General features: G+C 36.2%; 1 protein-coding gene across 1 annotated transcript in view; it reads right to left on the bottom strand.

Moving 5' to 3' along the window:
- Positions 1–2,816: 2,816 nt before the first annotated feature.
- Positions 2,817–20,869, bottom strand: part of TMEM232 (transmembrane protein 232) — a 255,297-nt gene continuing 237,244 nt past the window's right edge. Inside the window, exons 11-12 of the mRNA XM_012647368.1 lie at positions 6,822–6,915; positions 2,817–3,080 (exon numbers count right to left, since the gene is read on the bottom strand). Of these exons, the coding sequence (XP_012502822.1) occupies positions 2,817–3,080; positions 6,822–6,915 (358 nt within the window). The remainder of the gene's footprint in view (positions 3,081–6,821; positions 6,916–20,869) is intronic.

The following is a 20,869-nucleotide window of genomic DNA, read 5'->3' on the forward strand; positions in this document are numbered from 1 at the left end:
ATATATATTTATTTTTGGGCGCCCTGGCAAAGCTTGCAGAAAAAAGGCCTAAGATGCTAACGAAAGGAAGGGGGAGTTAACTTTCACTGCAGAGTCTAATATGTTTTCACTGTTGTGCTGACACATTTTTCCAGTTATTTAACTAGTGTATTTCAGCTTGAAACCCACCCTTTTTTCCTCTGCTTTGTGATGCTAGAGAACAGGAAGCATATGAGGAAGGGTTCCAAGATGGGGAGGAAGCAAATATGTGATTCCTCCTGTTTTCTTGCTCTGCTTGGTGGTGTGGTTTCAGCAATAGACAATTTGTTCCAGTTTCCATTTCGCCCTGCACTTACAGAGCCAGTTATGCTGTGCTCCCGCAGAAGTACCAGCAATAACTGGGCAGCGTCTCCCCATCACAGATCTGAGTCCCGCTGAGTGAGGTGCTGCCTACATGCTCTAGAATCTAATAATCCTGATCTCTTCTGATTCTGCTCCCAAGGTGGTACCAGTTTCCTGTAGTTTCTGTTTCTGTGTTATTTCTATGTCCCCTTTCATTTTCTGAGTTCTCTCACATCTTTGAAAACAATTCCTTACATTCCTTACAAATTCTCTCTGTTAAAATGGCTTACAGGTTCCTTTTTTTTTTTTCCTAATTAGCTTCTTACCAATACCACTCTTTACAAAAACTGTGTCCATTTTGTAAAGGAGTAAACTGAAGTGCAAATGGGTTCAGGAACTTGCTAATGTTCCATAGCTGGTAGAAGGCATAACAAGAACGTGATCCTGGATCTACAAGCCACAAATTTTGCTAATATTTTAGGAGAATCGGAGACACAAGAGGAAGGCCATGAGAGATGTGTTGCCAAATTTTAAGGATTTTAAAGAACAATTTAAAAATAAAAGTATTAATATAATCCCCCTTCTCTCTCCATAGATCTATGTATAGATTCTTTTATTTGCTCCCTTTCAAACCACCACTAATATGATAGCAAAAGTTTTGTTTTTTTAAAGGCATGAATCCATAAGGAGAAAAGATAATAGCACATTGGAAATATTAATAAAACTGTGGAAGTTAGATAGAGGGTGAAAAGGTAGAAACAGACTAAGCAGAGCAGAGAAAAAATGAGCTTAAGTCTGTGGTGGGGAAGCCTTAAGGCAGACTAGATCATGCCTCACAATGCCAGGAAGTTTCAGAAATTGGTGGCACCAGCCTTCTTTCTATAAAGGTGATGCTGACACAGCAGGATTTGTTGAAATTCTTATAAGTAGTACTTGTTAGATTTCCAGAATCCCTTCCCTATACCTTACAGTCCAGCGGTTACATCTCCCTACAAACTGATAGAAGGATTACAACCTAAAAGGACAGTCAGGGTTTGGTGAGGCTCATGTCACCAGTGGCCATAATGTGAGAGTAGTTTGGTGAGTAATGGGGAGAGACTTAGAAGGAGATAGTGAACAGGTGATGGAAGAAGATTCTGGAAGGGATAGGATTCAGAGAAAAGGGACTGGCTGGTTTTCTATAAGATAGATTTTTTTTTTTCCACGTGAAAAAAGCAAAGGTGGATGAAGGAATGTGGAAAGGTGAATTGGAAGATATTATTCCCGAGAACCTGCATATTCTCTGTATGAGGACACAAGGATGAGATAAGAGGTTTGGGAAGGAAAACATAAGTTTGAATTAGTTATGTAGGGAATCAAAACAGGAACCTGCTCCCAACGGTTTTCTGCCATGTGGGATTATCTTAAACAAAGAACGATGTCTTAAATTCACATAATATAGGTCACAAACTGTGGCCCATGTGTCAAATTTAACCTGAAAATGTGGTTTTTCTTAAAAAAATTACTTGTCAACATTTCGAAACTTAGCAGTTTCGATTTTTGAAAATAATCCCTTTTGAAAGTTTCTTCTTGAAAAACTGGATTGTCTAACAATACTGGGCTTACATTTCGGAATGTAGAGTGGTGGGAACCTTCTTTAGATGGGACAGGTATTTCCTAGACCCCTTCACTGATTTATGTTACCTTCCTGATCTGTGCAGTCATTTGAGTTTGATACCCCTGAGAAAGTACCTGTCTCTTGAGAACTACCAAGCTACCTGCATGAAACTGAGGTATAGTTTTTAATCTATTTTTTTCAGAAAAGAAATGTAAGACATCACGAGAACTCCACACCATGACTCTTATCCATAGACTGAGAGCTTCAGATGAAGTGAAGTGCCATTTATAAAATGACTCCTGATTTATGAATGAATCCCTTCAATCGCTGCTACTGGATCCTCCAGGATCATCCACAGACTCAAAGGGAAAAATAAAACCACTGTCACTCAGGACTCTCCTCTGACATCTAATCCAATCTAAGATAACTGGCCTTTCTAGATTTGCTTATACACAATAATTTATCAAATTCAAGTCTCTGATACAGGGTTGGGTTTGGCATAAATTGACTCTAAAATGCAAATCAAAAGAGGTCTCATAACTTTTTTATTTGAATAATAGTGATTACAGGAGTATCGGCTTTTCTTCATTCTATTTTCAAGAAATAATTCTTACACAGGGACTCATTAATTAAGTTGCAATTCATTTTCTTCTGACCATCCAATGAATATCAACACTCTGAGAATCAGTTATCAAGTATGCTGTACAATAATGAGATAATCGATTGAGAAAAGCACTAGCTGTTGTCTTGGAAATTTTTAACTGATGAAATCACTTCACTCAAGTGTGATTAAGAGTTGACTATTAATTTAGGACTATGAAATGACTATTAAACAGCTTGCACCAGAATAACAGCTCTTTTCTAAAAAATGCCTCAAGTTAATTACAAACAAATTCTCCTAACACATAGCTTTCTTGGTATCTTTTGGGTTATGAATTTCTGGCATGTAGACCTCAATTTTTTGGGGTGTCATTTTTTTTTCTAATGAAGGTACTTCAGTCCTAGGAGGAAGTTCGTAGGGTTTGGTTTGCTTATGCAGTTTCTCTTCTCTTTTCTTCATAACTTCTTGGAAGTGATTTTTCTTCTCTAACTCTTTATCTTTAAGTTCTTGGGCCTCACATATTGCATCTTCTCTCTGTCGGACCTTTAGTTCTTCCTGCCACTGTTATGGAAATAAAACTTCATTTACATATGATTTTCCATGAAAAAAATATGTATATCAATTTAGCTTCTCAAAATGCAGATTCTTATCCAATTATCCTCTTAGTTTTTTTCACAGACATTCCTCAGAAATTTTATACTCTCTCGTACTGTAAAAATATATGTGCCACCTATTAGAATGTGTATAAGTCCCACAAAACAGAATTTCCTCTTAATAGTTTTTAAAGATAACAAATCATTGAAAAGAAGAGATAATAGGCTTTGTATTTCTATATCCCAAAGGATTTTACTTTCTTCATCAATATCGGTATTTATATGACAGCATGGGTCATAATACAAAAAACAAAGCTACACCAAAATAAAAATACAAAAAATAAAAATTAAAGAGAAAAGCAAAAACTGTAATACTATTCCATATGAGGTTGAAAATGAAATTAATGGTCAGACTAACTTACTATGCAGCAGATCAGTAAAAACACTTTAAGAGGTCCATCTCAAATGGCCATGTTAATTCATGATGATAACGAAATATCTGAAGGCAAGAGTCTCAGGAGTATGCAGTAGTGTTGGAACTAATGACAATAAATCAACCAAACATCATCCTGAGGGACTTTTTTCTCCTTCTAACACATTCAATGAGAGACATGGTAAAAACAAATGGTAAACCCTTTTCAGTCTGGGTAAAAGTTTCAGGGAAGAATGACTCGCAGCATGAAATGTTAGAAACTCCTAATTAGGACACTGCCAACACTGCTCTTTTTGTCTCCCTCAGCTCGTGCATATACACAAATGACCAGACTGAGACTAGCAACCTGTCAATTAGTTTATAGATTACACTGTATACCAGTGCTGTGAATCGTGACTTCTATTTGTCATCTGGGATATACAAATAATAATAATCAGAACTCAAAAGTTCATATCAGGTCACTCGGCTTTGCTGAAGGCAATAAAATTTTGTAAAATACTAACATACTTGTATTAGAGTAAATATTAAAAATTAAAGTATAATAATATCATATCCACTTATTTTGTCCCCAGTTAAGTTTTAATGATATAAGAAATACAAAAGTTAACTGCACTTACCTTGAGACCGTACCTACACATAGTTATTACTCGTATGTTTGGTTTCTCAGAAACCATTTTTGTATGAAGTATATAGAAAATTGATGCAAAACATCCAGAATCTTCAGGCATAGGCTGAAATTCATGCTTTGGTTTATTATACAAGTTCTATGATACTCAACTGAGACACATTATTTTTCTCATATAATAAACTAAATAATAACCTAATTGTTTAACAAAACTACCAATTTTATGTTATAGCATAGAAGTATGAGTTGGTGTAATAATGATAATAAATACAAACAGAGAGCATTAATCTACTTAATATGAGAGATTTCAATGTATCTAATGACTTTGTTTTTTACATTGTGAAAAATCAACAGAAAATTAATTCTTAAGAACTGTTGGTAAAATCGAATTCTTCGGTTTTCCAAACAACATAAAATTGTTCCCAGACAACTTTCAATACATTTCACAGCAGCCAAGAAGGGGTATCATATTACTATGGTGCAAAGTTAGAATTTGGTATGGCTGGAATTCATCAAAATTCCTCTCTTCAGTAGGCTAAGAACAAAGTTAACTTTTTCTTGACCATAACAAGTTCAGTTTGGGTAAATCATTATATTTCCTGGACTTTCACCTATTTTTACTGTCATGGTAGCTAGGAGGATGTCGATATGATTATGATTGAAGTTGATAGGAAATGGAAGCACCATTTACTGATTTATTCAATTCGTTAACTCAGTGATGATAATCATCATGCTATGGAATACCAGCAATGTACAAGGTACCTCTGTAACAGCTGAATAACGAGGTATTTTTCCTATTTCTTGAATTTTATAGCCACTCAACAAAAGTCAGTTGCTTAGAATGAAAAATATACCTGTAGCTATGGGGATGTGCTTTTGTTTTTTGTCAATATTACAGGTCCCACCCTCCCATCCCCAATTCTGGTTAGGGATTATAAATCAAGAATTTAAGCATCTATGAAAAAGTAAAAGGGAGAGTGGAATTTTGAGTAGAGAGATGTGGTTTTGTGCATAGACTCAGTCATTTACTGACCTTAAAACATTGAGCAAATAACTGAACTGTAAACAACTATTTTATTTTTCTTATGGGTAAATAAATGTTTTATGGTGTTACTGTGAGGATTAAATTAATTAATATAAGAGCATTTTGTGAAATGTTAAGTATAAGTATAAAGCCCTATTGCCATACCCATTTGAAAAGAAATGATACATATTATATGAATTCTTTAAAAATATAATATTCAGAGAGACACTTCAGCAAACCTTACCAAATCAGTACTATGAACTACTTACTATTTTATTAGGCTAGCCACATATCAAACAATTTGGATAAATTCTGAACTATATTTTCAAAAAGGATTCCTTTACCCTTCTTTAGCTACAGTATAAGCAGGCCCATGGCAGTGATTACTCAGATAATGCTTATACCCTTAGAAAAAGGAAAAGATAATGGTTGTTAGAAAAAATGTCCTAATGTATTCTCTCTGTCACTCAAAATACTGTCCTCTGTCTCTTTAACTAGCTCTAGGCAGCCCAGAGTAGTTACCTGAATATATCTACCTATCTATATTTTTTCCACATATATGTGTATGTATATGTATGCATGTGTGTATATGTGTGTATATACGTATATATATAAATGTTAGCAAGTTATTCTCTCTTATAATCTATGATTTAGTTGATGTGAGTAGGAAAATGTAGATGTTGAAATTTACAAACCATTAGAAATTTTTGAGAAAGCACTGTGTATAAGATATATTGGTTTAGCAAAATCTTTATTGGTGGATAATAGAACAATATTACAGCTCTCATTTTGTGATTCCAAGGTGTCAGTCAGTCTCTAAACCCAATACTTACAGCTATTGCTAGAGTGGCTTAAATATTAACTATGTGGCAAATAACTATTTAACATGATCAGTAATGAAATAATCCTTCATTCTTTATCAAAAAAACACTAATTAAATGGAATGTGAAAAAATTAATCTTGGTTATATAATTACAATCTGATAGATAATATTGATAAAATTAACTTAAATACATTATATATATTATTGAATCCATTTTGTATTCAAAGAAAAATACAGAAAATAAGTACTTTCTCTCCTACTCCAAGTCTACTTCTAAAAAGAAGTAGACATAAAAGGATGTGCATTTGGTAAGAAATTATTGACTAAATATAGCACAATGGATTAAAGTGTCTTATGTGAATAGGCTTGTATTGCCACTGCTTGTTTAACTCATAGTAAGAACAGAGTGATTAACGACCTTTCTGATCTGTCAAGGGTAAAGAATGGTCACTGAAAATTGAGCCAAAAGATTTTTGTTCCGTTACTAGAACTACACTGCAGAAGAAATCAGTGTTCAGTGTTCACTCTCAGACTCTTGTCACAAGAAATCAGTACTGAGTCAGGAAACAGGACTGGGCTAGTATTTCACAAATGATAGAAGGCCAAATTTTCTGTAACCCAATAAAGGCACTGAGGTAAATAGATAACATGATGAGACATAATTCAGTTTGGCAGTGACCAATCAGGGCTCTACTTTTAAGTTTCACATGCTAATATTTCACTCTCAGAACTACACTTAATAATTCAAAGTGCCTTTGAAGAACAAAGCTTTTGCTGCTTGTTTTTAAAAAAAATCAAACTTACATGATGGTCAATGATTTTTGCCAACTCTTTATCCGCCTTGGTGAAGAAATCTGAATGTGGAGACATGGGAAGTTCTGTTACAGAAGGATGCTCCCTTAAAAAGAAAATAAGAACAGATCCAACATTAGGTATCAATATTTATCATCCCTGGAAATAGACAGATTTGTAAGTCACAACTCTTTCAGCATTTTGATTCTACATTGTTAACATACTTAGTGTAGTCTACTGTAAGTTACCTTTTAGTTTCTATAAGCCATCTTGGGTTACTAAAACTGACATTTTTGAGAGTAGGGTATGCCATATTACATTAAAACTAGAACATAATATAAAGGCAATCTTCTCTCAGCAGATGTCAATACTACAGCTGCTAGTCAGTAGCAAATGAAATGCTAGACTATGAAGGGCTTAAGGAAGTCTGAAGGAGACGGTGCCCAGTGGGGAGATGAACGTGCCCATCCCCACACATGGCTCCACAATTCTGGAAGTTCTGGTGGAAGCCTAAACCTAAGAATTTGATCTAAAATATGCTAAAAACGATATGGTTTCAATAGTTCTCCAAGGTCTCTGTGTTACTAAGGTGTAACTGTGATAGATGGCTTAGCAATAGCTCAGTGAAATTGTTGGCAGTTGGGCCACAAGCTATGGGAGATTTAGTTTAAATTATCCACACACTAATTTTACTATTAAAGTTATGAAGAAAGTATGTGAGTCTAGGAATATGTAAAGAAAGGAGATGGTGGTAGAGGACGATTTTGAGGGAGGAAAAGTGGGTACAGAGGAGAAAGTCTTAGGGAAGAACCCAAAGAGAGACAGCTAGTGAGAAATTTCCACATCCAAAAAAGTCTGATTAATTTTTAAGACTGGAATGTCTAACATTAATTTTTTCAAGTTGCTGCCTATATCATTCCAGTAAGCTCTACATTCTTAACACCCCTTGCACCCCTCATTTCACCAGGTCCTGTTGTTCTATTCTGTGCTAAAGGATTCTTTAAAAAATTCCCTTTATCTTCATCTCCACTATTTCTTCCCTAGGTGAAACCATCATCATCTCTCACCTGAATGAAGGTCTCATGTTTGGAATCTCTGTATACACCATTCCATACCCACTTTATTCTTGTCTCTAAAAAGTAGCCAGATCTTTTTTTTCAAAGTACAAAGTGGATCATGTCAATCTCCTATATCAAACTACTCAATATTATCCCATAAACTTCAGGATTATGATCATGTTTGTTAAGGAACCCTGAAGTAGACTGTGCATTTGTTAAAGTGGCTTTGCATGGTTTCTCCAGACTTATTTCTCTCCTTACTTTGCTTGAGTCTGTGCATCCCTAATGCACAGGCTTTCTTGCAGTTGCTGGATTGCAAATTGTTCCACCCCACTATTGATTGTTTGCACAGGCTGTCATTTCTTTCTCTAACGCTTTTCTCCTCCTCCATCCCTGCTGCAAGGATGGTTACTGCCTACTCATCCTACTCAGTTCAAGCCCACTACCATGGCTCTCAATCCACCGTGGACATTTCTTTCGTTATGCTTACCTCAGTTGTAATTCCACAGTTGTGATGTGTCTGTGTAAGTCATAGGTTTTCCTAACTAGAGTATGAGCTACGTGATCGTGGAGACTTTTACCTCATTGCTTGTCATTGTCCCCTCAGTGCCAAGCACAGTGCCACTGGACACTCAATGAATGTTTGTATGTTTGCTGAATGATTGAATGAATAAATGAAGGCTATGATATGCTTTCATCCCTTTTATTTTCCAAGCCATCAAATAAGAGTCTACCATACAACACTTTTGTGTCAGTAGAGTAGTATCTCATATAGCAAGATGGCAATCTCAGGAGACAAGTTGCAGAGTAGAGTTGACAGCAGAAGTTCAAAGGAGAACAATAGAAGTGACAGGCAACGAGGGGCAATGGAGCTCCCTCCCAGAATATAATATTCAGAAGTGCTGTGCGGCAGAAGAGCACTAAGCTTCTGACTGCATGCAGAGTAGGGCCTCTCATCAATCTATCAGAGTACTGTATTAAAGAGAAATACGACCCTAGGAAGCTGGGACATTGGGGGACACACAGAGGCTGAGACTTAAGATATTTATTCAATGAAATGTACACACTTTTGGTATTCAAAGAATTGTGTTAAATGCTGTGAAAAGATAAACAAGACATAATCTTAAAATCATATAAAAGTTAAAAGTATTCAAGCAAGTTGCCTAAAATTTTTTTCGTAACTAATGTGTTTAAATTTTTAAAAATGCAAGTGACATAATGTCAAAAGACCTTTCAAATGGGAAAAGTAAGTGGATATCCTCGTGCACCTGTGATTTCTAGTTACCTCAGTTGAATAATTTGCACCAGACGATGAAAACTCACAGGTAACTATAATACGAGAGAACATGAGACAAGAAAGTGGTAAACATTCAGTGACATAAATAAAAAACAAACAGTAAAATGTTTGAGCACATGGGCCCTGTACTCAGGCAGATCTTGAAGCAGATTTTAGTTCTGTCATTTAGTGTTATTTAATCCCTCTGTTCTTCAGTTCCTTTATTCTTAATATAGAAAAATAATAGCACCTGCCTTATTACGTTTTCACAAGGATTAAAAAGGGATTAGACATGAATAAAACACTAAGCAAATTTCAGGTGCAATATCTTTACCGTCTCCACTATCTAAAGAATTCAAAGGAGAAAGCCATGGCTTCTAGCTGGTACTATCAATTATAAGAAAAAGGAATGGGGGATAAGACAGTTTTGTCAAGCATTAAATGAGATGTAGAATTTTGTGTTTTCAGTTAAATGGGAAGTGGTGAGAGACATTTCCAGAAAGATGGTGTATTAATTTTTTAGGACAGCTTTAACAAATTACCACAAACTTGGAGGCTTAGCAAAACAGAAATTCATTCTCTCATGGCTCTGGAGGCCAAAAATACCAAATCAAGGTGCTGGCAGCTTTTGTTCCTCTAGAAGTTTTGGAGAAAATCCATTCCTTACATCTTAGCTTCCAGTGGTTGTTAGCAATCCTTGGTATTCCTTGGCTCGTAGACACATCACTTCCATCTCTCTCTCTGTCTTCACATGGCCTTTCCCTTCTGTGACTCTGTGTGTCTTCTCCTGACACTTCTTATAGCAATATAAGAATACTGTCATTGAATTTAAGGCCCACATGACCAAGATGACCTGAGCAATCTCTTCAGTTTGGTGAAATTTTAGACAGGTGTCTTCCTGGCTATAGGCCCCTGACCTCCCTTTTCTTAGAGCATTCACTTTAGAAAACTTTCAGTTGTAAATTGTCTCTGCTCCTGTGAAATGGAAATCTTCTCCTAGCATCTTGTCAGTTTCATAACCCATGAATGTCTTTCTAAAGGCCATCTCTTTGAAATGTAATCAGCAAGGAAGATAGTCACCTATGGCTCAATCCTTGTGGGAGATCTAGGAGTCTAACTTAGATAAGATCCAGGAGTCTAACTTAGATAACTTAGATAAGTGACAATTAGCAAACACATCACATACCCAATCACATTGATCAACCTACTCTCTAAGGTCCTCTAGTATCTTTCCAACTAGCTCAATCCAGCACTTAAAAATCCTCCTACCTTTTGTTTCAGGGGAGTTGAATTCAATCTCTCTCCTTTATTGCAATAATTTTGAATAAAATCTTCTTTGCCTATTTAATTTGTCTAGTGCAATTTTTCTTTGACACACTCTAATTTAAGATAACCTCATCTCCAGATCCTTAGCTTAATTATATCTACAAAATCCTTTTCTCCATTCCAATCCTTTTCTATCATTCACAGTTATGAGGGTTTAAAACTTGGGTATATTTTGGGGGGAGCACAATTCAACCCACTACAGATGACAAGACAGAAACGAAGATTCAGAATAAGAAAATAAAGAACTCTTCTGGGGAGAGGTATGTAGACTGAGATGGTTGGAACCTAGAATACACTGAAGGGAAGAGGAGGAGACTCATTTATTCACTTATTCATTCATTTATTCAAATGGTTATTGCAAAAAAAGATGTTATTATAAGGAGTGGGAAGAAAAAATAAAAAGAAAAGCTTAGATACTTCCCTCCAGGAATTTGACAGTTCACATGGAGGAATATATGTAAACAGCTACCCACAGTGCACTGGGAAAATTCCCATAAAATGGTAAAATAGGGTTCTTTGGAGTACGAAGGTAGGTAGATTGTATAATTTAACTTAGTCTGAAAGTAGGTAAGAGAGATCTTACTGGATGGATTATGCATGATTGTCCCAATAGGATGATGATGAGATTGATGAAAAGACAAATTTGAGACATATTCAGTTTCCTTAATATATCAAGAATGAGAACTATACAGAGGTATTTACAAAACACAAGGGGAATAACATAGTTCTTTATGCAGAATTATTGGTTTTTTTTAAAACTCTACAAAGCTCTCCTGGAGACATAGAGGTGTGGACTAAGCATCCCATAAGGCAGGAGATATTCCCCAGGTGCAGGTGGCATGCACAGGTCTCCTCTAAAATTTTACTTAGTTCTTTTTCCATGGTCACTAGCGCCATAATTCTATCATAGGAATTTTTGTGTTAAATTCCAATTTATTAAAAACCTTTGAATAAATATAGATCTCAGTATTGTACAAAGTAAACTTTTCAAAAACCTTTAGGACTTCTCTTTGTCACTGTGGAGAGTAGCTTGGGGCAGAACAGTAATCCTACAAACAACAATCATTATAAGAGCCAAAGATTATTTAATAAAATCTGTTTAAAAGCATTGTGGATACACTGAAGTAGCCACGACTTGAAGGGCCAAAATATCAGAGACAATGGAATCATGGGGAAGTGAGTAACATTCTCCAAAATATGATTCTCCTTAGGGCATTTCCCCATTTATCGTATGGAGCAAAAGGTGAAAAAATCCAGGCAGAAAAATTTTGATGAGAAGCAGAGAAAACAGGAGAGCATATGGCAATCTCCCAGGGTTGGAAAGGCAAAAATTAAAGTTTAGAGCTGCCAAGATAGCCAAGACTTGAGGGATCAAGCTCAAGAGACGTGAGCTCCACACACATCACTAGGTTTCTCCTCAAGGCATTTGCTGAATTATTAAACTGAGCAGGCTAAGAAGCCAAGCAAAGAAGTCACTGACCAGTAGAGTGGGATTTTTTCAGCAGCTTTACAGTAGAGAGGAGCACAAAAGCTGTAGTTTAGTCTCTGCAAAACTGGAGAGGCATTGAAAAGCATCTTAGGCTCCCATTCGGGACTCCTGAAAATCTATCTATACCCTGGGGTTATGTTTGAATCACATGTAGATTTAACTTGAAAGTTAGATCACATTTGAGTCAGTTCAGCCACTGGTTGGATTAAAATGCTCCACTACCAACAAGTTGCATAGCAGAAGAAAGCGAACTCTTTCTGAAGCCATATAGCATTAACCTGTTTATAATTTTCAATACGCAAGATCCAGCATCCAATAAAAAATGATCTGGCATACCAACAAAAATTACACAGAAAACTCATATTGGGTTACAAATAAGGACTTTAAAATAACTATGATAAATATACTTAAATAAATAAATAGTAAGATGAAGAATTTCACCAGAAAACTGGAATCCACTTTAAAAATTCACACAGTAATTTTAGAATTGAAAAAAAAGCAGTAAGTGAAACTAAAAAGTCAATAGATGGATGTAATAGCAAATTGGACAAAGAAGTAAAGAAGATTAGTGAACAGGAAAATAGGGATATAGAAACACCTAGGCTAAAGCAAAATACAAAAAAAGACAAAACATAAAAAAGGGCAGAAGAGACATATATGAGAATGTTCAAAGCAGCATTGTTTATAATAACAGAAAATTGAAAACAACCAAAATATTTAACAATAGTACAAGGGATAAATTGTGGTAGACTTATAAAATAGAAATACTTCAAGTATTCAAAAAAGCTTTAAATACTTTAAATGCTATTAATATAAATGAATGAATTCTATCTAGATGCAACCACATAGAATAGTTGGAACACCAAAAACAAATCTATACAAGAAAACATATAGTGTAATTTTATTTATAAATATTCAAAGCAATATGAAACTAAACAATGCAATTTTAAGGATGTATATATGTATGGAAAACTATAAATAAAAATAACAAAATGATTTACAAAATTTAGAATAGTAGTTCTTTCTGCAAGAAAGAGAGCTCCAAGTGATTAGGGAAGGATACAAAAGAGTTTCCAGTTTTAGTAGTACTCATTTGGTAATCTGAATGGTGAGAACCTTGGTGCTAGTTTTATTATATCATTATCATTACTATTGGTATCATTAAAATTGTACATCCATATTGTATACTTCACATATATTACACATTTAACAATAAAAAAGAAAAAGAAGTAAAAAGCATAATTTTGTATGAATGAAACATGTTTTTCCCTGTGATAAAATAGATTTGTCCTTCACTTAAAATTGTCCATCCGTTTATTTATTTTTTAGACAGGGTCTCACTCTATTGCCCAAGCTAGAGTGCAGTGGCATCATAATTGCTCACTGTAACCTCAAGCTCTAGGGCTCAAACATCCTCCTGCCTCAGACTCCCAACTAGCTGGGACTACAGGTGTGACTAATTTTTAAATTTTTTTTTTGTAGAGACAGGTGTCTTGCTATGTTGCCCAGGCTGGTCTTGATCTCTTGGCCTCAAGTGATCCTCCCTCCTAGGCTTCCCAAAGTGCTAGCATGAACCACCATGTCTGATAACATTGTCCATTTAATCATACCATCTTTTATAATGGTCTTTCATTTTCCATAGTATCTATCCTTATTTTACTAATGGATTAGGGTGGGAGGGGAAAAGGAAAACAACCCCTCACCTATCATACTTTTGCTTTCCCCAAGCAGAATTTGCAAAAACCAAGACCAGAAATCAGAATTCAAACTGACCAGAACTATTCCAGGGGACTTTGAAAGTCCCTGAGGATGTCACCAGTCTCTCCCCTACAAATCGGCTCAGAAAGGTCAGTTTATGCTTAACGAAATTAGATCTTAAGTGGAACTGTCTGTTGATTCTTCAGTAGTATTTTTACCAACTCCATTTCATTTCAGTATCTTAGGAACCAGGGATCATCCTGGAAACTAAGTTTTCAAATCCTTAGAGACACATTTAACCATAACTTTCACATTCAGAACCTGGTCAGATTTAATCTTTCACGCATCTTTAAGGCGGGAGGTTAAAAAGTAGATGATTTTCTGGGCACGTGAATGAGAGATTTATATCTCAATTATATAATTTTGATTTTGGATTCGGGAGGGCTGATTGGTATAAGTAGTAAATCATACCTGAGTATACTTGGAACATTATTTTTATTTTCTTTGACTCTAATTAGCATGTTTAAATTACACAGCCTCAAGATTACAGCTGCTGGCAGAGGACAAGATTTAAAGCACAAATATTTGCAAGAAAATTATACAAAGTTAAAAAAAGAAACTATTATTACATCAAATCAGTTTCCTTGGCTACTTTTTAAAGGTAGGTTGGTAAAGAAAGAACTTGTTCTCATTTCACTACTATTTTTACCATTATCTGCTCCCATATTACAAATATCTTGTAACTAATTGACCTTGTTTTGTAGTTCCTGTATTTTAAAACATTCTACAGATACAGTTTGCTCGGTGAGAGTTAAAATATTGTTCCGCTTTCACCCCTCCAGCATCTACAGCCTGGGCAATGATCCGTTTCTGCTTGGCAAGGAGAACTGCCAGTCAAAGGGAGGCTTGAGGTCCTTGGGCGTCTGCCATTCCCAGTGATCCCGTCCCAGGGCCCTCTGTCTCAGACATCGGCTTCTACAGTTTCAGTCTCCCTTTTCCTCGCCAGCCAGGCTATTGATCTGGTGGTTTCCATATACAGTTCCTGCTGGAAAGTTTCAGGTGTCGCTTTCACATTGAGTAGAGCCTAGAGAAGTAGCTAAGGAACTCGAAGTCAGTCGAGGCTTTCTGAATTTTAATTTCTTTTCAATTCACCCAGTCAAAATATCCAGTGGACATGTTCCATTGAAACAATTCTTCCTGCATTCTCGGACACAAAATTTTATAGTCCTGGTCCAATGATCATCTGCTGCCCCACTAGCATTACACAGTCATCTTCTACTGCAATTTATCTACAATTCCCTAAAGCAATTTCTCCATTAGGGTGTGGAGTCTTTTCATTAATCCTATTGTAGACACCAATCTGTGTGGTTATCACAATAGGACTGTGATGTGATTGATGTCAAAGACATGTCAAAAGACACGGCAGATGGTTTCACAAAGCAGGAGAAAACATAATGTGCCCCTAGGCCGAGGTACAGCTCCAGGAATACCTCTGAAAGAAATCTGGAGGGATGAGTAGGAGTTAGCGTAAAGTTAGTGAGAATAATGGTGCATATGACTTACGTGAGCAGATGTTAGATATATCAGATTGTCCTTTGAGGGATAAGGTTGGGTGGAGAAAAAGTGCTAATTTCCTTTTGGAACATGTTGAGTTGAAGTGTCTTCTTACACCAAGTAGAACTGGTTGCTCTCTAGGCCTGCTATGTTGCTGTCATGCTGGGAATACTCCTCGTCTCTGTTCTCTGTTGGGACCACTGCTTTCTCTACCCCACTATGTCCCTTATCCTTGATCCGTGCCTTTCATTTGGGGGCACACATTCATAAGAAGCTTCCTAAGACATGGTGAATAGAAGGTAAGTAGTTTGAAACCTGAGTGTATTTGAAAATATTTTGATTCTACCCTCACATTTGATAGATTAGGGGCAGAATTATATTCAGGTATTATTTGTTATCTGAACTCTCACTACCCAATTTGAAGGGCAAAATAGATTCAGATAAATTTTTATGCAAAATCTTGTCACCTACTTTCTAAACATTATAAACCACATACATTTGAATAACAAGGGATATTTATAATTTTAGAGTGGATATTATTGTCCCTCAGTGTACTGAGGCAATTGCTGCACTGGCTTCTTGCCTCTGGTGCTGCTTTTGAACAGTCTAATGCCATCCTGATTTCAGGTATTTGTAGTTTTGTCTGCTTAGTCTCTCTGGAGCTGTATTATTTAAGGTATTTATTGCTAATTTTCTCAGTAGACAAATGCAGAAATCTCAATTAACAGAACAAATGGTTGCTTCTTGCTCACTTAAGACTGATGCAGTTCAATAGGAGCTCTCCTTCATCTGAAGACCCAGGGATCCAAGCTCTTTCCATCTTGTAATATCATCACCTCAACATGTGGCTTTCCAGGTCATTTTGGCCAGGGAAGAGACATGTGAAACGATGTAATTTTTTTTTTTAAAACAGAGTCTTGCTCTGTTGCCTGGGCTAGAGTGCTGTGGCATCAGCCTAGCTCACAGCAACCTCAAACTCCTGGGCTCAAGCGATCCTTCTGCCTCAGCCTCCTGAGTAGCTGGGACTGCAGGCGTTCACCAGCACACTTGGCTAATTTTTTTCTATTTTTAGTTGCCCAGCTAATTTCTTTCCATATTTAGTAGAGACAGGGTCTCGCTCTTGCTGAGGTTGGTCTCAAATTCCTGATCCTCCTGCCTCCACCTCCCAGAGTGCTAGGATTACAGGCGTGAGCCACCATGCCCTGTCTCGGATACAAGGGTTCTTCACTGCTTTGTCACAGATGTGTTATGTCACTTCTGTTAATGGCACTTGCCAAAAAATACACAATTCTAACTCAAGGTTTCTAAACGTTGACCATATTGATGTTTGGGCTTAGATCTTTGTTGAAGGTGCTGTCCTGTGCATTGTAGAATGTTTGGCGACATCTCTGGCCTCTGCCCACTAGATGTCAGTAACATCCCCCACTGTGGCAACCAAAGATGTAAAAATCGCCTGTGTTTCAGAAACACTGCTCTAACCTAACTGCAAGGAAGTCTGGGAAAAGTAAGGAAATACATGAAATGTCTTATGATTGCCAATGGTCTCTGTCACAGGAAGTTTCAAGTTTCCTTTTTCCTTAGTTTTTCCATTTTCACAATGAAGTGTATGGTGACAAGTCTCCACGATGGCCCCCAATAATCCCTGCCTCCTAGTACTCATACCCTTGTATAATTCCCTTTCCCTGAGCATGGGCTGGCCTAAGGACTTGCTTCTAACCTATAGACTATGACACAGGCGATGGGATACCATTTCCATAACAAGTGTGACTTCTGTCTTATTAGCCAACTCTCTCTTTTTCCATCTTGGCTTTTATGATTTAATAAATGAAGTTGCCATATTGGTGAGGCTTACAAGTAAGAGAGTGAGGATGGTTTTTGGCTAACAGCAAGTTGCTGAGGTTCTCAGTGTAACAGTTTATGAGGAATTAAATCCTGCCAATCATTTATGAGTCATTTTGAAACTGTGTCTTTCCCAGTTCACCTTCAGATGAGACCCCAGTCCTGGCTAACACTTTGACTATAGACATGTGAAAGACTCTAAATGAATGAATCCAGCCAAGCCACGTAAGGATTCCTGACCCACTGAAACTGCGAAATGATAAATAAATGTTGTTTTTAGCTGTCATGTTTTATATTCATTTGTTACATAGTACGGGATAACTAATACAAAGTGTCTTGAAGTAAGTCTTTTTAAATTCATTTCTGAGCACCATTTGGGCCCCTTAAATATGTAAATGTGTCTTTAATTCTTCAGATTAAAAAATAAATTCATTGAAAGATAACTCTCTTTTGCCTTCTTTGTTATTTTCTTCTGGACTTTCCTTAATTCTACTATAGACCTCTGGAACTGTGCCTCTCATTTTATTATCTTTTTGTTCCCATTTTCCTCCTCTTTGTCTTTATTCTACTTTCTGGGATATCTCTTCAACTTTATCTTCCAAACCTTCTGTTAAATTTTTAACTTTCATTATTATGTTTTCAATTTCTAAGAACTCTTTCTTTCTTATTCATATACTATTCTTTTTATAGCCTTCATTTTTCATGGATGAAAAAATTTTCATTTATTTCTCAGACATTAATAATTATTGAGTTCTTTGGACATTTCTTCTGTCCTTCTGTCCTGTTCAGTTTTTTCTGAATGTGTTTTACATTTTATTAATCTGGGTCACTACCTATTGTGTTGGAGTCTTTTTTCAAATATTTGGTGAGACTTATCTATTAATATTTTAACACCTTTATTAAGATATAAGCTGCACACAATAAATTGCATATGTTTAAATGTATATAATTTGATAGTTATGACATATGCATGCTCATGGAGCCATCATCATATTCAAGAAAATGAACATAACCATCACATGACTCTCTCCTAAATATTCCACATGCCCGTTTTCTCAATTATTTTTGTTTAAGAATAAAATAGTACAAAGTCGATTGGGAGCTATGGCTTTGTTGCTGGGGCGTGTTGAACATGTAGTGAGTGATTGAGTAGTGATTATATTAGGTACATATTGCCATATAATAAATTACCCCATAATTAGGAGATTAAAATAACAAACATTTATTGTTGCACAGGTTTTGGGGCATGGCATCTAGCTCAGAGTCTCTCACTGGTTAAAATCTAGGTGTTGTTAGGGGCCTCAGACATTTCAAAGCTCAACTGGAAGAAGAGCCACTTACAAGCTTATTCACATGACTGTTGTCAAGCCTCATATCCTTGCTGGCTGGTGGTCAGAGACAGTAGTTTCTTGCCGCTCAAACCTCTTCTCAGAGCAGCTCAAAATATGGCAATTGGTTTCCCTCAGAGTGAGTGAATGCGAAAGCAGAGAAGGTCCCTAAGACAGAAGCCACAGTCTTTTTGTAACCTAAACTTGGAAATGGTATCTAATCACTTTTGCCATATTCCATCCATTAGAAATGAATCACTGAATCAAGGGAACACTCAGAGAAAGAGACTGAGCAAGGGCATAGATGTTAGGAGCTAAGGATCACTGGACACCATGTTAGAGGCTGGCAGCCACAGGGGTGAAGCTATTTTCTTGGGGAATCACCAAATGTCAGCAACTATAGGCCTTCTTTTCTTATGCTAGACAAAGACATCAGACAACCTCCAGCCTGAGATGTGTCACTCTGGCACACAGAGAGAGGATGGAAGGGGTGAAAGTGGAAGCAATCGAGATACAAAGTAGAGGCTCCGAATCTGACTGCTCCACATGAAGTCTTTACCTTTACTCAGTACAGCAGTCTTTGAAGGCTGTTAAGCAGTAAAATAGTAAGATCAGAATTCTGTTTCAAAATGATTGCTCTGACAGTTGTGCAGATTGAACAAGAAATACTTAGAGATGTGGGACCATTTCTGCTCCTACTGAAACAGAATGGTGGCAGTGATTATTAAAGATTGGAAGAGTTCTTAGCAGGGGGCAATTGATTGCCACAGCAACTATACAGATTTGGGGGTGGAGAAATGAGGATATACAAGAGATCATGTTTTTTCTTGTTTTTTTTCTGCCTCTGAGTGATTCCACTGTTGCTAGTTAGAAGATATAATAGTATAAGACTTTAAGCTTCAATCTAAATGACTAAGAATACCTAAATAGTAATATTCTACCAGTGTTTTATTGCAGAAGTTCTCAACTGTGAAGTCTTGACAGGCTGGCATATTTCCATTATTGTGAGGTATGCTAAAAATTATTTATTACTAATAATAGCTAGGAGGAAACTCTGGAGATTATTCATTCCTCTAAAATACACTTTGTTGGGCTTGCAGTATCCCTATAATGAACACTTTCACTCTCAATTATTATAACACGGTTCTTTAATGGCATTTGATCAATGAAGTTACAACCAGCATTCTGAAAACTGAGACATAACTGAGAATCTGTATTTTCTTTGTGGCAATCTTTAGTAACAGAGGAGTCATTGGAACTAGAGTTCAAAATGGAATTGAGAACCTTAGCACTCTTCAAATAGAGATAGATGAAAATGCTCATGAGAAAGCAGGCAGCCCTCCCCGTAACTATTTGCTCCCAAGGTAACACCGGCACAAGCAACACAGGTCCTGATTTTTCAGCTCTCCTATATATATGATTAGCTTCTGCAGTTCATAAAAAATAATTTAAAAAGGAAAGAGGAAAAATGATGGGTAGAGATTATATTGCATCTTAGAAAGGATCCTTACAAGAAATAAATTTCTATTGACTGAAAGGGAAAACTTGCGAAGATCTGAAGGGCCCTATTTTCCAAACAGACTGAGGATAATAGAACTGTTGAGAGATATGAGATCCAGACAGAATGGATAGGAAAAAAACTTACATTCTAGCACAGTCACATTAGATAAAAGCCTACCAAAGCCCAGGAATCAGGTTAGGCACGATGGTTGTCACTGTGCCACCCAGCTGCAGAGGTAAGAAGGAGATTCTACCAGCACACAAATGTATAGAGAAGGACACAAAGGCAATTTGTAAATCCTATCTGTTAGCAAACACCAATTCTACAGAGAGCCCTTTTCAATATACAGCAAGTAGAAAACCTCCAAATAATCTCTAAATTATTGCAAGGCAAGTAGAATGATATATGATTCCATATATTCGAAAGAAAATAAACTTTTAAAAATTATTTACTTCATGAACTGGAAAGAAAGTACAGAAAACTGGTTGGTACACTCAACAGGATGTAATGTATAATATTCGTAAAATAGGAGATGAAAGTCACAAGAATAGAAAAGTCAGAGAAAAAAAGATGTGAAATGAGGAAGGACAGCATAAGAGCAAAAAGTGCCAAGTAAAAGATCCATCCCTAGTAAAAGCAGTCAAAAAAACCCAGAAAGATATTATTAAAAAATAAATCAGTGGTATGGATTACCAATTTGTGAAGATTTCTGAAGTTCAGAGGAAAATAGAAAGTGAAAATAAAGAGAGAAGAGATAACTAAGATGGAATAAAAAGATGCTATTTAACCCAATAATTATCCATTTAAACACCCAGAAAAATTGGAATAGAGGCAGTATTCAAAGCTATGACCACAGAAAACTTAAACAGCTAAAAAATAATGTGTGTACTGAAATGACTTACTATACTAGTTTAAAAAATGAATACTCAAGAAAAAATAAACTACAAGGACAAAAGCAAAATTCTACAAATATTGAAAGAGAAAAATAATC

Source organism: Propithecus coquereli, unplaced genomic scaffold (genome assembly GCF_000956105.1).
Source record: "Propithecus coquereli isolate 6110/MARCELLA unplaced genomic scaffold, Pcoq_1.0 Scaffold265, whole genome shotgun sequence".
NCBI classification, from domain to species: domain Eukaryota; kingdom Metazoa; phylum Chordata; class Mammalia; order Primates; family Indriidae; genus Propithecus; species Propithecus coquereli.